This window comes from Salmo trutta, chromosome 35 (assembly GCF_901001165.1).
Source record: "Salmo trutta chromosome 35, fSalTru1.1, whole genome shotgun sequence".
Classification (NCBI taxonomy): Eukaryota; Metazoa; Chordata; class Actinopteri; order Salmoniformes; family Salmonidae; genus Salmo; species Salmo trutta.
The window spans coordinates 39,452,538-39,469,531 of NC_042991.1; the positions used below are offsets into that span (position 1 = coordinate 39,452,538).

A 16,994-nucleotide genomic window follows, 5' to 3' on the forward strand; every position below is an offset into this window, starting at 1 on the left:
ATTGCTTGATTGATGTTGTTAAGTTCATGTTTTAAGTATCCCTATATTTCTGTTATTACGGGGCCATCCAGTCAAGAGTGCGCCTGCGCAGGAAGTTAGTTCGTTGATGGACCTAGCCGTGAGTGTAATGGCTACCTTGTAGTGTGTTCATACAGTATAGTAAACTTTGTTAAACTGGAACCTTGTCATTGTGTCATTTCGAGTTAACAGATGTGTCTGTTACTTGAACTCTGTGAAGCATTTATTTGGGATGCAATCTGAGGTGCAGTTAATCAGTTTCATCGTAGCGCTTGATGGTTTTTGCGACTGCACTTGAAGAAACTTTCCAGATTGACTGACCTTCATGTCTTAAAGTAATGATGGACTGTCGTCTATCTTTGCTTATTTGAGTTGTTCTTGCCATAATATGGACTTGGTGTTTTACCAAATAGGGCTATCTTCTGTATACCACCTCTACCTTGTCACAACACAACAGATTGGCTCAAAAACATTAAGAAAGAAATTCCACAAATTAACTTTTAAGAAGGCACACCTGTTAATTGAAATGTATTCCAGGTGACTACCTCATGAAGCTGGTTGAGAGAATGACAAGAGTGTGCAAAGCTGTCATCAAGGCAAAGGGTGGCTACTTTGAAGAATCTCATAGTATGTAAAGCTTCCATCAAAGCAAAGGATGAAGAATCTCAAATCTCAAATATACTGCTCAAAAAAATAAAGGGAACACTTAAACAACATAATGTAACTCCAAGTCAATCACACTTCTGTGAAATCAAACTGTCCACTTAGGAAGCAACACTGATTGACAATAAATTTCACATGCTGTTGTGCAAATGGAATAGACAACAGGTGGAAATTATAGGCAATTAGCAAGACACCCCAGCAGCAGGACCGCTACCTCCGCCTTTGTGCAAGGAGGAGCAGGAGAAACACTGCCAGAGCCCTGCAAAATGACCTCCAGCAGGCCACAAATGTGCATGTGTCTGCTCAAACGGTCAGAAACAGACTCCATGAGGGTGGTATGAGGGCCCGACGTCCACAGGTGGGGGGTTGTGCTTACAGCCCAACACCGTGCAGGACGTTTGGCATTTGCCAGAGAACACCAAGATTGGCAAATTCGCCACTGGCGCCCTGTGCTCTTCACAGATGAAAGCAGGTTCACACTGAGCACGTGACAGACGTGACAGAGTCTGGGGACGCCGTGGAGAACGTTCTGCTGCCTGCAACATCCTCCAGCATGACCGGTTTGGCGGTGGGTCAGTCATGGTGTGGGGTGGCATTTCTTTGGGGGGCCGCACAGCCCTCCATGTGCTCGCCAGAGGTAGCCTGACTGCCATTAGGTACCGAGATGAGATCCTCAGACCCCTTGTGAGACCATATGCTGGTGCGGTTGGCCCTGCTTTCCTCCTAATGCAAGACAATGCTAGACCTCATGTGGCTGGAGTGTGTCAGCAGTTCCTGCAAGAGGAAGGCATTGATGCTATGGACTGGCCCGCCCGTTCCCCAGACCTGAATCCAATTGAGCACATCTGGGACATCATGTCTCGCTCCATCCACCAACGCCACGTTGCACCACAGACTTTCCAGGAGTTGGCGGATGCTTTAGTCCAGGTCTGGGAGGAGATCCCTCAGGAGACCATCCGCCACCTCATCAGGAGCATGCCCAGGCGTTGTAGGGAGGTCATACAGGCACCTAGAGGCCACACACACTACTGAGCCTCATTTTGACTTGTTTTAAGGACATTACATCAAAGTTGGATCAGCCTGTAGTGTGGTTTTCCACTTTAATTTTGAGTGTGACTCCAATCCAGACCTCCATGTGTTGATAAATTGAATTTCCATTGATTATTTTTGTGTGATTTTGTTGTCAGCACATTCAACTATGTAAAGAAAAAAGTATTTAATAAGATGATTTCTTTCATTCAGATCTAGGATGTGTTATTTTAGTGTTCCCTTTATTTTTTTGAGCAGTGTATATTATCACACTTTTTTTGGTTACTACATGATTCCATGTGTTATTTCATAGTTTTGATGTCTTCACTATTATTCTACAATGTAGAAAATAGTAAAAATAAAGACAAACCCTGGAATGAGCATTTGAATGGCACTGTTTCAGAAATGCTACAAAAAAATAGCACATCGTTGGTCCTTAATGGACAGAAATTAGCATATGAAACCGATAAATGATACATTTAATAAAACTGTTGCACCTACAAACTTAGACAATCTGACCTTTTTTGAAGTCCAACAGTCGCTTTATGGACGCTATAGTCTGGTTGTAATCCGACGTCTCGATTTTGAGTTAGGTAGGTGCAGGAAATAATCTGAAAATACTAAAATGCTAACGACCCTGTTAAAAATCTGGTATGTGGAATTTTCATAGACATTGGTGTCATATCGGCTTATCACCCCTACAATAATCTATGCCAACCGCATGTTGAAACCATCACCCAGGAACATAAACACCACCAAGAGGATAGGTACTGCTTTGTCTGCCTGCCTGCCTGCCTGCCTGCCTGCGTGTATGTGTGTGTGTTTGAACTAGTGTCCTGTACTTCACCTTTAGAGCCCTGTGATGTGTGATCTTTGTTTAACATGTGCAGGAGATGGTCTCTGTAGCGTGTTAGTAGCTACTGTACCTTGATCTTCAGCTGGTTCTCCTGGTCCTTGACTCTCTCCTGCTCCAGTCTCCTGGTGAGCTCCTCCCTGGGACCTAGCTCCTGCTGTTCTGCCAGACGCCTCAGACGACCCAGGGACGACTGGCTACGCTGCAGCTGCTCCTGGAGGGAGGGAGGGACAGTCAGATGGACAGACAGATAGACAGGCAGAAAGGCACCTCTGGTCAGCTCACACTTAAACCTATTTGATTTATTTTGTACTCTTCTACAAAAAGCAAACACTAGAACTGGTCAGGTATGAGCCCTCTGGCTTTCCGTACCTGTGTGTCTTTGAGTCGCCTCTCAGTGTCCCTCTCCCTCTCCTGTGTCCGCCGTAGACGTTCCCGCAGAGCTGTGGTCTCGTTGGCGTGGCGCGACAGCAGCTGGGCGATCTCGCTCTCCGTGTCGTCGTATCGCTGCAGCGCCTTCTCCTGCCGGTGCTGTAGCTTTAGGAATCACACACAGACAGGCTCATTGAAATAGATTACGAGGATTCCTGTATCTGGGTTATTATGGCGTCTGTGGCAGCGCCATTGAGAATATCTCCATTTTAAAGTAGTCCATTTTATTCTTCTTTTGTGTTTGAAAAAAAAAAGCATAAACCTTATATTGGTGATTGACCTAAACCAAATATTATGTGTCATTAATTTATTGTGGCCACTAAAATGACAGTGATATAGCTTAAAGCAATTTACAAATCATAGGCGACCCAATATGAAAAACACAATGCTCTGATCATTGGCTGATCACACCCAATCCATAGGAAACCCTACCCAGTTGACTACTTTTAAATTGTGGAAGCCCTTGACAATGCCCATGCTAAAATGGGTTTTATCCATCAAGAGTCCTCTATCTATCTCTATGGACAGGCTGTATTAAAGTATCAAGAGTCCTCTATCTATCTCTATGGACAGGCTGTATTAAAGTAACTGTCCAATAAAAATGACATTGGAGGGACCCAAGGCGACTAAGTAACATCGCTTTTACCTGATTTAGAGTTAGAAATCCTAGGAATTATTCTAAAGTTACAGGAGTATTTCAACCCTAGTCAGAAAGTTAGGCAGAGGATGCGGTTCTCCTTGGTTACCTGTCTGAGGATGCGGTTCTCCTTGGTTACCTGTCCAAGGATGCGGTTCTCCTTGGTTACCTGTCCGAGGATGCGGTTCTCCTTGGTTACCTGTCCGAGGATGCGGTTCTCCTTGGTTACCTGTCCGAGGATGCGGTTCTCCTTGGTTACCTGTCCGAGGATGCGGTTCTCCTTGGTTACCTGTCCGAGGATGCGGTTCTCCTTGGTTACCTGTCCGAGGATGCGGTTCTCCTTGGTTACCTGTCCGAGGATGCGGTTCTCCTTGGTTACCTGTCCGAGGATGCGGTTCTCCTTGGTTACCTGTCCGAGGATGCGGTTCTCCTTGGTTACCTGTCCGAGGATGCGGTTCTCCTTGGTTACCTGTCCGAGGATGCGGTTCTCCTTGGTTACCTGTCCGAGGATGCGGTTCTCCTTGGTTACCTGTCCGAGGATGCGGTTCTCCTTGGTTACCTGTCCGAGGATGCGGTTCTCCTTGGTTACCTGTCCGAGGATGCGGTTCTCCTTGGTTACCTGTCCGAGGATGCGGTTCTCCTTGGTTACCTGTCCGAGGATGCGGTTCTCCTTGGTTACCTGTCCGAGGACGCGGTTCTCCTTGGTTACCTGTCCGAGGATGCGGTTCTCCTTGGTTACCTGTCCGAGGATGCGGTTCTCCTTGGTTACCTGTCCGAGGATGTCTCCTTGGTTACCTGTCTGAGGATGCGGTTCTCCTTGGTTACCTGTCTGAGGATGCGGTTCTCCTTGGTTACCTGTCTGAGGATGCGGTTCTCCTTGGTTACCTGTCTGAGGATGCGGTTCTCCTTGGTTACCTGTCTGAGGATGCGGTTCTCCTTGGTTACCTGTCTGAGGATGCGGTTCTCCTTGGTTAGCTGGTCAGTGTGGAGCTGAAGCTCTGCCAGGGCGTTGCGTAGCTCGTTGATCTTCAACAGGCGGGCCGACAGCATGCGCTTGGTCACCAGGTCAAGATCTTTAGGGGGCGCCGTGGAGTCCTTGATCAGGCTCTGGGACTCGGTCCGTACCCCCCAACGCTGAGGCCTCTGGGGCTGGGCGCCCAAACGGGGAGGGCGATACACACCCCGACGCACACCTATGGAGGAGAAACACACACACAGGGTTACACACAGCACACACCTGGGACACACACAATACAAAGGACATGAAACTATGCATCACTCCCTAAGGATATCACACTGCTTGCTTGGCCAGTACCACTTCCTCCTGATTCAGCACATACCTGGATCCAACCCTGGCCCTCCGCCTTACAAACACACATGACTGTCCTCCCTAAAGCGTCTCTACCGGTCGCGCCACTCAAAAGCTAGCTCTTACATCTGAGGAGTAAGTTTCATACATCTCTGTGTGTTACAACAACATAACAACTAGGACATCTCTGTGTGTTATACCTACATAACAACTAGGACACAGCCATGTGTTATACCTACATAACAACAACATAACAACTAGGACATAGCCATGTGTTATACCTACATAACAACTAGGACATCTCTATGTGTTACACCTACATAACAACTAGGACATAGCCATGTGTTATACCTACATAACAACTAGGACATCTCTATGTGTTACACCTACATAACAACTTGGACATAGCCATGTGTTATACCTACATAACAACTAGGACATCTCTAAGTGTTACACCTATATAACAACTAGGACATAGCCATGTGTTACACCTACATAACAACTAGGACATCTCTATGTGTTACACCTACATAACAACAACATAACAACTAGGACATCTCTGTGTGTTACACCTACATAACAACTAGGACATAGCCATGTGTTACACCTACATAACAACAATATAACAACTAGGACATCTCTGTGTGTTACACCTATATAACAACTAGGACATCTCTGTGTGTTATACCTACATAACAACTAGGACATTTCTGTGTGTTATACCTACATAACAACTAGGACATAGCCATGTGTTATACCTACATAACAACTAGGACATAGCCATGTGTTACACCTTAGAGTAGTACAGAGACCACATTTGAAATGTGCTAGCGAGTTACACTGCTATCTACTGGAGACATTGCGTGGGTTGGTGTGAGTGTACAGTACCTGCTTTGTGTAGAGGACTGCTGGAGACCCTCTTGGCGCGAGGTCCCTTTCTGCGAGGGCTTGGGGAAGGCGTACGGGAGTAGGGCGACAGCGTGCGTTCCGAGGGTGTTAGGTTCTCGTAGTCTTCAGAGTAGAATGAGCTGCTCCTCCTATGCTCTCTGTCTGACATGCGATCCCGGTCAGGATCTAGTTCCTGTGTCCGTGTCTTAGCCTGGTCCCCGGCACAGCTGTCCCTCACGTCCCTTTCGCCGTCCCGACTCTTGTCCCGTTTCAGAGTTCCTAGAGACGCCTCGGAACCTTTCCCAGCCGTGCGGGACTGCCGACTCTGACGCTCCGCGTCTCGGTTGTCCCCGTAAGGGTGAGGAATGTTCTCCGTATCCATGTTGTTCCCTCTGACAGGAGATTCTTCATGGATACGCATAAGAAGTCATTCAATGATTCAGATTAGTCCTATTACACTGTATCACTGACTGTGTAGGCTCCCTACCAGTCAATAACATTGATATAACCTAGTGTACTACAAACGGCAATAGGGTGCCATTTGGAACACAGCCTTAATCATTCTCTCTAAGGCATAATAACATCCTAGCCTAGTCAGTCTGTTGATTGCTTTAGCCATTTTGTCATTTTATTTCACAGGAATGCAATTCAGTAGGACAACTTTTTTTTGGACAGGCCTGAGAAGCTTTCACATCTTTAATCTTTAAAAAAAAAAAAGTAATGTATTTAACCTTTATTTAACTGGGCAAGTCAGTTTTAAGAACATATTCTTATTTACAATGACGGCCTAACCCCGGGCCAAATACAGACGCCGCCCTATGGGACTCCCAATCACGGCCGGTTATGTTACAGCCTGGATTCGAACCAGGGTGTCTGTAGTGACACCTCTAGTAACACTCGGGAGATGGCACACGTTCAAATCAAATACAGGAATAGGAATAAAGTGGCAGATAGTGAACAGTAGCAGTTGCTGTGATGAGTCCAAAAAGTTAGCGCAAACAAACAGTGTTTCTATTTCTATTGGACAAATTCAGGTAGGGTCCTGCCCCGTTTCGTTCTGTTTACTCTTGTTTGCTTCCGTTTGATTCTTAAACAGTAAACGCACAGATATTTCACTGGATGTATAAATGTGAAGCATCCGGTTAGCGTTTCCTCTCACTACCAAATTTGGAAGTAAGAGGAAGCCCACTTTGGGAGAAGATGGAACAAGATGGATTTTGGCCGAAATTCTGCAAATCTTCTCATCAATTAAACATTTGATCTCAATACAGTTTTCTGTTACCAAAACAAACAAAAAATATGTTATCAACAGAACGGACTAAGTTTTGAAGACTTCACTCTTTTTGCAAAAGTTTTTTTTAATTTTATTTTTTTAAATCACGCTGTTTAGGAGGAGTACAAAGGCGAGTTAAGTTCCCTAACATAAATATACAGATGTATACTAGACTGCGTCAATAAGATATCCCCTAGCTGGTGTTTCGCTTAGCAAGCCACCTTCTTGCTTCTTCTGGCCACTATGACTCATTTGTTCCCATTGGAAAAGACAAGCTGTGGTCTATCTTGGTTTAGTTATAAAAACCTTTCCGTTGCTAAACGTAATCCCCAACTAGCCCCCCACACACACACACATCCAAAAGCAACATGTTAGCTAATGTTAGCTAGCTGCTACGTCACCAGATTTAATCAACATGTATTTGAGACAATTTGCTATTTTTGTTTTTCGTCTAATTTTAAATGAAAGTTTGTAAAGAGGCATTATCAACCCACCTCGTTAAGATTACCTTGGCGTCACGTCTTCATGACTTCTCCCTTTCCGCTGAATAGTCTCTGTCCGGTCAAGTTGATAGCTAACTAGTCTTAGATGTCTAGCTGTTTGTCTCGCTACCTAGCACCGTGGCTCGTTAGCTCTGTATAGCTAGTTATATAGCTAACGACGTTAGCTAAATTAGCAAACCTAGCTAACAACAACAGCCTCCCGTACCTTAGTAACAACATTTAACCCTGCAGTTATACCAGAATATATCCATGGCTCTTTAGCTATCTATTTAGGATATTGGTCATTTATTGCCCTCTAATTGTGGGGTGGGGGATTTACTAAAAAGCAAGCTAGGGATAGAAACAGGACTAGCCGCTAGCTACATGGCAGATTCCGCCGAGCCCTTCGGTCGGTCCGCTCTGGTCACTATGACGCGGTGCCATGGCAACCCCCTCCCGTACCACTTTACGGTGTCGTTCCATAGTTGAACCAGAGAGAGACGCTGTGACCACATGTTGCATGAACCCAGATAAGAGATTATCCTTATTAATATTATATATATTATAATATTATATATAATATATTATAATATTATTATTATTAATTCATTCCAGTAACCGAAGGGATCCATTCCTGATATATTTGCATGTTATTAAAAAAAAGGTGGATTTTTGTAAGCATTTATTGGTTTATGGTTATAAACTGTATACACGGCACAAACGGAGAATAAATCGGACGAAAATGTGGATTATTGTGAGTGCAGTAGAAAGCTTTGTGGGTCTCAATGAGTTTACAGCAGAGGCAATGCAAAAAATCATGTCAAAGGATGTGATTTGAATGTGACTTTTTTTTATTGTAGGTGTCTGTTTTTGTATTTTGTATTATGGATTTGAATTTCTTCTGTTTCTACCATGTTTGTACCATGTTTTGTGCTGCTACCACATTGTGTGTGTTGCTACCATGTGTTGCTACCATGTTGTTGTCATGTTGTGTTGCTACCATGTTGTTGTCATGTTGTGTTGCTACCATGTTGTTGTCATGTTGTGTTGCCACCATGTTGTGTTGCTACCATGTTGTTGTCATGTTGCTACCATGTTATCATGTTGTGTTGCTACCATGTTGTTGTCATGTTGTGTTGCTATCATGTTGTGTTGTCATGTGTTGCTGCTTTGCTATGTTGTTGTCTTAGGTCTCTCTTTATGTAGTGTTGTGTCTCTTGTCATGATGTGTGTTTTGTCCTACATCTTTTATTTTGAATTTTATTTTTAATCCCAGCCCCCGTCCCCGCAGGAGGCCTTTTGCCTTTCGGTAGGCCGTCATTGTAAATAAGAATTTGTTCTTAACTGACTTGCCTAGTTAAAAAATATATATATAAAACAAAAAAAATCCATCCAAGTTGTCAGACCCAGGTAGCTTGTCATTGTTGATACTTTTTTTCACCTCTTCCACACTGACTTTACAGAATTCTAAATTACAACGCTCGTATTTCATAATTTGGTCAGTTATGCGTGGACGTGTAGGTTCAGAATCTGTTGTTGTTGTTGTGTGTTTAATTATGATTCCTGCTGATATGTATTATTGATTATGTTAAGAGATTTTGATTTACATGAGAGGACTACTACAAATAACATTATAATAACATTATAATAACATTGTAACAATGATAAATAAATAACACAAAAAGAAGAAATATAAGAATGCCTTTATTTTGCTAAACAAGACAATGGTTATACATTCAGAAAGTATTCACACCTCTTGACTTGTGAGATGTTGTGTCCCCCTTGGCTTACACACAATGCCCCGTTTTAAAGTAGAATTCATTTTTTTTTTTACATGTTTACAAATCAATAAAAATGAAAAGCTGAAATGTCTTGAGTCAATAATAAGTATGGCAAGCCTAAATAAGTTCAGGAGTAAAAATGTACTCACATAATAAATTGCATGGACTCACTGTGTGCAATAATAGTGTTTAAAAATGCAGACATTGAATATCCCTTTGAGCATGGTGAAGTTATTAATTACACTTTGGATGGTGTATCAATACACCCAGTCACTACAAATATACAGACGTCCTTCCTAATTCAGTTGCCAGAGAGGAAGGAAACCACTCAGGGATTTCACCATGAGGCCAATGGTGACTTTAAAACAGTTACAGAGTTTACTGGCTGTGATAGGAGAAAATTGAGGATGGATCGACAATATTGTAGTTACTCCACAATACTAACCTAAATGACAGAGTGAAATAAGAAAGCCTGTACAGAATACAAATATTCCAAAACATGCATCCTGTTTGCAACAAGGCCCTTAAGTAAAACTATTTTTTTTTTGGCAAAGACATGAACTTTATGTCCTGAAAACAAAGCGTTATGTTTGGGGCAAATTCAACACAACATATCACTGAGTACCACTCTTCATATTTTCAAGCATGATGGTGGCTGCATCACGTTATGGGTATGCTTGTCATCGCCAAGGACTAGGGAGATTTTTAGGATGAAAAGAAACAGAATAGAGCTGAGCACCTGTGAAATCCAAGAGGAAAACCTGGTTCAGTCTGCTTTCCAACCGACACTGGGAGATGAATTCACCTTTTCAGCAGGACAACACAAGGCCAAATCTACACTGTAGTTGCTTACCAAGACTACACTGAATATTCCTGAGTGGCCTAGTTACAGTTTTGACTTAAATTAGCTTGAAAATCTATGGCAAGACTTGAAAATGGCTGTCTAGCAAACTTGACTAGCGTGAAGAATTCAAAACAGAATAATGTGCAGATGTTGTACAATACAGCTGATCAAAGTTCTTAGAGACATCCAGTAAGACTCAAAGCTCTTAGAGACATCCAGGAAGACTCTAAGCTCTTAGAGACATCCAGGAAGACACAGAGCTCTTAGAGACATCCAGTAAGACTCAAAGCTCTTAGAGACATCCAGTAAGACTCAAAGCTCTTAGAGACATCCAGCAAGACTCAAAGCTCTTAGAGACATCCAGTAAGACTCAAAGCTCTTAGAGACATCCAGTAAGACTCAAAGCTCTTAGAGACATCCAGTAAGACTCAAAGCTCTTAGAGACATCCAGGAAGACTCAAAGCTCTTAGAGACATCCAGTAAGACTCAAAGCTCTTAGAGACATCCAGGAAGACTCAAAGCTCTTAGAGACATCCAGTAAGACTCAAAGCTCTTAGAGACATCCAGGAAGACACAGAGCTGTAATAGCTGCCTAAGGTGATTCTAACATGTATTGACTCAGGGGTGTGAATACTTATGTAAATGAGATATTTCTGTATTTCATTTTCAAATGAATTCAGGCTGTAACACAACACAATGGGGATTAAGTCATGGAGTGTGAATACTTTCTGAAGTGGAGGGAAGAGTCTTCTGGCAGGTGATCTTCCTTTGTCTGTTACAGCTTAAAGAAGGCCTCTGCTTTTCCAGCCTCCACCGCCTCATAAAACACAGAGAAGTCCTGCAGAGCGAGAAAGATGAGGGAGAGAGAGAGCGATGAGAGATGGCAGAGAGAGCAATGAGAAAGGGGTGCAGAGAGCGATGAGAGATGGGGAGAGAGAGGGATGAGAGATGGGGAGAGAGAGGGATGAGAGATGGGGAGAGAGAGCGATGAGAGATGGGGAGAGGGCAGAGAGAGTGATGAGAGATGGGGAGAGAGAGGGCAGAGAGAGCGATGAGAGAAGGCAGAGAGAGGGCAGAGAGAGTGATGAGAGAGAGAGAGTGCAGAGAGAGTGATGAGAGATGGGGGAGTGAGAAGGCAGAGAGCGATGAGAGATGGGGGAGAGAGCGGGCAGAGAGAGCGATGAGAGATGGGGGAGAGAGCGGGCAGAGAGAGCGATGAGAGATGGGGGAGAGAGCGGGCAGAGAGAGCGATGAGAGATGGGGGAGAGAGAGGGCAGAGAGAGCGATGAGAGATGGGGGAGAGAGAGGGCAGAGAGAGGGCAGAGAGAGCGATGAGAGATGGGGGAGAGAGAGGGCAGAGAGAGCGATGAGAGATGAGGGAGAGAAGGGGGAGAGAGAGTGATGAGAGATCGGGGAGAGAGATGGGGGAGAGGAGAAAAACATAAATTGGATAGGGAGGGAGAGCGTGAGAGCTGTGGATGCAGTGTGTTTCACTGATTCTGAGTAATACTGATGCAAATAGATGGAAATGGGATTGGACAGATGAACAAACACAACGCTTTAAACACAATAACTGCATCACAGACAGACAGGACCAGCAACGATAAACACCCAACAACAACATGGAACAGTATTTGTCTACAATCAGAGGTTAATTTCTTCTTCTTTCAGTTAACGGCAGGGCCAGACACAGTGACGTACCACCAGGTCTGAGCAAGCCCCCCCCCCCCCCCCCCCCCCCCCTACAATTCTCCACATTTTGCCATGGGGCAAAGAGAAAATCTCCTATTATTCTACACATTACGCCATGAGGCTGAGAGAATTTTACATTTTTAAAGCTAATTTCCTACTATTCTACACATTTTGCCTTGAAGCTGAGAAAGAATTGTGCAGTTTTACGGCTAATTTTCTGTAATTCTAAATGTGCTTGCCATGGCTTAGGACGTGTCCATATGCTACCTGGGGAGGGGGGACCCCCAGAGTCCGGACCCCCCCCCCCACCCCCCTGCCTTGCGGGGGCTGCAGGTGTGTGAGGTACACCAGTGACCATACAGTCCACCCCAACAGGAAGTACCCTGTTCACATGAAGGTTTTCAAGTGGCCTCGCCCTGCTGTGGTAAAATTCCAGTGCCGCCTGAACGAGAATTACTAGTGTGTGTGTGTGTTGTGTGTGCGTGTGTGTGTGTGCGTGCGTGCGTGTGTATTGACTTAAAGCTATGGGCGTTGTGCAGCCTAAGTAATGATTCGATTCTGGTCCACACCCAGGCTGCGTTCCAAATGGCACCCTATAGTCAGAGTAGTCTAGTCAGTAGCTCTAGTCAAAAGTAGTGCACGATATAGGGAATAGGTGCAACCAGTCAGTCAGGAGAACCAGGATGTCACACTGCAGGTGTAGGCTTTTGTTCCAGTCTGACACTTATACACCTGATTGAAATGGTTAAAGGTCCACACTGAAGGTGGAACAAAAGCTTGCACAAACAGTATCGCTCCAGAACCAGTATCTCTCCAGAACCAGTATCTCTCCAGAACCAGTAGCTCTCCAGAACCAGTATCTCTCCTGAACCAGTATCTCTATAGAACCAGTATCTCTCCAGAACCAGTATCTCTCCAGAACCAGTATCTCTCCAGAACCAGTATCTCTCCTGAACCAGTATCTCTATAGAACCAGTATCTCTCCAGAACCAGTATCTCTCCTGAACCAGTATCTCTCCAGAACCAGTATCTCTCCAGAACCAGTATCTCTCCTGAACCAGTATCTCTCCAGGACCAGTATCTCTCCAGAACCAGTATCTCTATAGAACCAGTAGCTCTCCAGAACCAGTATCTCTCCAGAACCAGTATCTATCCAGAACCAGTATCTCTCCAGGACCAGTATCTCTCCAGAACCAGTATCTCTCCTGAACCAGTATCTCTCCAGAACCAGTATCTCTCCAGGACCAGTATCTCTCCAGAACCAGTATCTCTCCTGAACCAGTATCTCTCCAGGACCAGTATCTCTCCAGAACCAGTATCTATCCAAAACCAGTAGCTCTCCAGAACCAGTAGCTCTCCAGAACCAGTAGCTCTCCAGAACCAGAGAAGCTAGAACTGGGTCCCAAATGTGACCCTACTCCTTATTTGGTGCTATTGACCAGGGCCCACACATATACAATAGGCCCTTGGTCAAAAGTAGTGGACTATATAGGAAACAGGGCCATTTAGAATGTAGCCCTGGCCTTGTGCTAAAGTAGTGGACTATATAGGAAACAGGGCCATTCAGAATGTAGCCCTGGCCTTGTGCTAAAGTAGTGGACAATATAGGAAACAGGGACATTTAGAATGTAGCCCTGGCCTTGTGCTAAAGTAGTGGACTATATAGGAAACAGGGCCATTCAGAATGTAGCCCTGGCCTTGTGCTAAAGTAGTGGACTATATAGGAAACAGGGCCATTCAGAATGTAGCCCTGGCCTTGTGCTAAAGTAGTGGACTATATAGGAAACAGGGCCATTCAGAATGTAGCCCTGGCCTTGTGCTAAAGTAGTGGAAACAGGGCCATTCAGAATGTAGCCCTGGCCTTGTGCTAAAGTAGTGGAAACAGGGCCATTCAGAATGTAGCCCTGGCCTTGTGCTAGCTGCTTCTAGACTCACCCCGCAGTACACGTCCTTGTTGAAGACCTGTGGTGGCAGAGCGGTGGGGTTTCCTGTCTTCTTCCTCATCTCTTCTTTGACCTCTGACCCCTGGGTGATGTCCACCGCCTTGTACTTGATCTTCTTAGAGTCCAGGAAGGAGAAGATCTGGCTCTGCTGCTGTTTTAGCTGATGTGTAAATAATAAAGAACAATTTTTATTTATTTAACTAGGCAAGTCAGTTAACAAGAAAATCTTATTAACAATGACGGCCTACCGGGGGTTAACTGCCTTGTTCAGAACGACAGATTTTTACTCTGTCAGCTCAGGGATTTGAACTTTCAACCTTTCAGTTACTAGTCCAACACTCTAAGCACTAGGCTACCTGCCGACCCAATCGTAACACTTAAAATATTTTGTCATATTAATAATTTATTTCTAACATTGTCTGCTTCCCAAATGGCACCCTTTCCCCTATATAGTGCACTGCTGTTGACCAGGGCCCATAAGGGTGAATCAGAGTCACCTATGGAAGGATATTGTAAAAATTTAACGATCTATACTTAATATACTTAGTATAACTTAATATTATAATGATTACAGAGGTAGTGGTACAGTATAACTTCATATTATAATGATTACAGAGGTAGTAGTACAGTATAACTTGATATTCTGATTATTACAGAGGTCCACCACATTCACAGTAGAGCTCAGGGACGGTGTGACGGTATCTCAGATTACAAGTTCTGATCTAGGATCTGTCCATGTAATCTAATTCATAGTGTTGTAAAAAGCACAACTGATCCTAAAATCAGAACTTTTACTCTGAGACGCTTGATAGCCTGCGTACGGTTGGTTCCGTGGTCCACAGAAAATCTGTTAGCCTGACAGAGGCAGGCCGAGCCGGGAGTGGCGTGGTAGGTGCAGCCGGGTAAACCTTTACATTTGAGTTATTTATCAGATGCTCTTGTCCAGAGCGACTTCCTGTTATTCATCTTAAGGTAGCTAGGTAAGACAACCACAACTCATAGTCAATACAACTCTCCTCGATAAAGCAGCTATCAGCAAAGTCAGAGCTGGTAAGTCAGAGCTAGTAAGTCAGAGCTAGTAAGTCAGAGCTAGTAAGTCAGAGCTAATAAGTCAGAGCTAATAAGTCAGAGCTAATAAGTCAGAGCTAATAAGTCAGAGCTGGTAAGTCAGAGCTGGTAAGAGAAGTGTTCAGTTTGACTTCTTCTTCTATATATCACTCAGGTAAAAGAGGCAGAGCGGTGAAGTGGATGCAGCCAGGTAAATGAATGAGACAGGTGAGAACACATACCTCTCTGGAACCGCTCGCGCTGCTGAAATACACGATGATAGACATGATACCTGATGATATATACTGCTACAAAATATCAATATAATATGATCCAGTTAAGTTTGTGTTCCAGTGGTGTGTTGTCCCATAGAGAGCTGTCTCTCTGTGTGTGTGTGTGGAGAGGAGTGGAGTGTAGACTGCTTCAAGGTGTCGCAACAGACAAGGTGAACAGGTTTAAACATGGCTTACCTGTTGGCCACACCCCCCTGGCTGCCGACCACTCCTGTTATGTCTATTTCTTGCTGTTGTCACACACACACATACATCACACACACATAGACACACACACACACACACACACATTACACACACAGATACACACGCATCACACACACACACAGATAGATACACACGCATCACACACACACATACACACACACACACACAGATAGATAGATACACACGCATCACACACACACATACACATACACACACACACACAGATAGATAGATACACACGCATCACACACACACACATACACACACATAGATAGAGAGAGAGAGAGAGAGAGAGGGAGAGAGAGAGAGACAGAGAGAGAGAGAGACAGAGAGAGAGACAGAGAGAGACAGAGAGAGAGAGAGAGAGAGAGAGAGAGAGAGAGACAGAGTGAGAGAGAGAGACAGAGACAGAGAGAGAGACAGAGAGAGACAGAGAGAGAGAGAGAGAGACAGAGTGAGAGAGAGAGACAGAGACAGAGAGAGAGAGAGTGGCATGCCATTGAGCACCTCAGAGAATGTTTGTCTCAGGTCTGAAGAGATGCAGAAGGTATATACAGTACATATATATACAGTACATATATACAGTACATATATATATATATATATATATACACAGCCTTCAGAAATAACCCTTTGACTTTTTCCACATTTTGTTGTTACAGCCTGAATTACATTGAGATGTTTTGTCACTACCCACAATACCCCATGATGTCAAAGTGGCATTGTGTTTTTACAAATTTGTACAAATTAATTTCAAATGAAAAGCTGAAATGTCTTGAGTCAATAAGTATTCAACCCCTTTGTTATGTCAAACCTAAATAAGTTCAGGAGTAAACATTTGCTTAACAAGTCCCATAATAAGTTGTATGGACTCACTGTGTGGAATAATAGTGTTTAACATGATTTTTGTAATGACGACCTCATCTCTGTACCCCACACTTACAGATAATTGTAAGGTCCCCTAGTTGAGCAGTGAATTTCAACCACAAAGACCAGGAAGGTTTTCCAGTGCCTCACAAAGAAGGGCACCTACTGGTAGATGTGTAAAAAAATAATTTAAAAAAAAGACATTGAATATACCTTTGAGCATGGTGAAGTTGTTAATTACACTTTGGATAGTGTATCAATAAACCCAGTCACTACAAATATACAGACGTCCTTCCTAATTCAGTTGCCAGAGAGGAAGGAAACCACTCAGGGATTTCACCATGAGACCAATGGTGACTTTAAAATAGTTACAGAGTTTAATGGCTGTGAAATGAAAACTGAGGATGGATCAACGACATTATAGTTACACCACAATACTAACCTAATGTAACGGTCGTCGTATGTAGTGGACCAAGGTGCAGCGGGTTGAGTGCTCATTTTAACGTTTATTGAACACTTAAATGACAAAACAAGAAAACGAACAACTGCACAGTATTGCAGGCTAACACAGCAGTGCAAAAACAACTTCCCACAAACCACAGGTGAAAAAAGGGCTACCTAAATATGACTCCCAATCAGCAACAACGATGTACAGCTGTTCCTGACTGAGAGCCATACCAGGCCAACACAAAGAAATACATAATATAGACAGAGCATAGAAATACAAAACATAGAA

General features: G+C 43.9%; 2 protein-coding genes across 2 annotated transcripts in view; both read right to left on the reverse strand.

The window, feature by feature from the left end:
- The window catches only part of lca5 (lebercilin LCA5), a 29,770-nt gene extending 21,772 nt beyond the window's left edge, over positions 1-7,998 (reverse strand). The window contains exons 1-5 of the mRNA XM_029734458.1: positions 7,597-7,998; positions 5,830-6,234; positions 4,578-4,825; positions 2,936-3,100; positions 2,637-2,777 (exon numbers count right to left, since the gene is read on the reverse strand). Coding sequence (XP_029590318.1) covers positions 2,637-2,777; positions 2,936-3,100; positions 4,578-4,825; positions 5,830-6,211 — 936 coding nt within the window. The 5' untranslated portion in view covers positions 6,212-6,234; positions 7,597-7,998. The remainder of the gene's footprint in view (positions 1-2,636; positions 2,778-2,935; positions 3,101-4,577; positions 4,826-5,829; positions 6,235-7,596) is intronic.
- Positions 7,999-10,867: 2,869 nt separating this feature from the next.
- Positions 10,868-15,361, reverse strand: zgc:153284 (GRX_SH3BGR domain-containing protein). The gene is made up of 3 exons (XM_029734434.1): positions 15,134-15,361; positions 13,837-14,004; positions 10,868-11,047 (listed from the first exon to the last, which is right to left on the reverse strand). Exons 1-3 carry the CDS (start codon positions 15,176-15,178, stop codon positions 10,985-10,987), a joined length of 276 nt encoding a protein of 91 aa, XP_029590294.1. The 5' UTR covers positions 15,179-15,361; the 3' UTR covers positions 10,868-10,984.
- Positions 15,362-16,994: the final 1,633 nt, after the last annotated feature.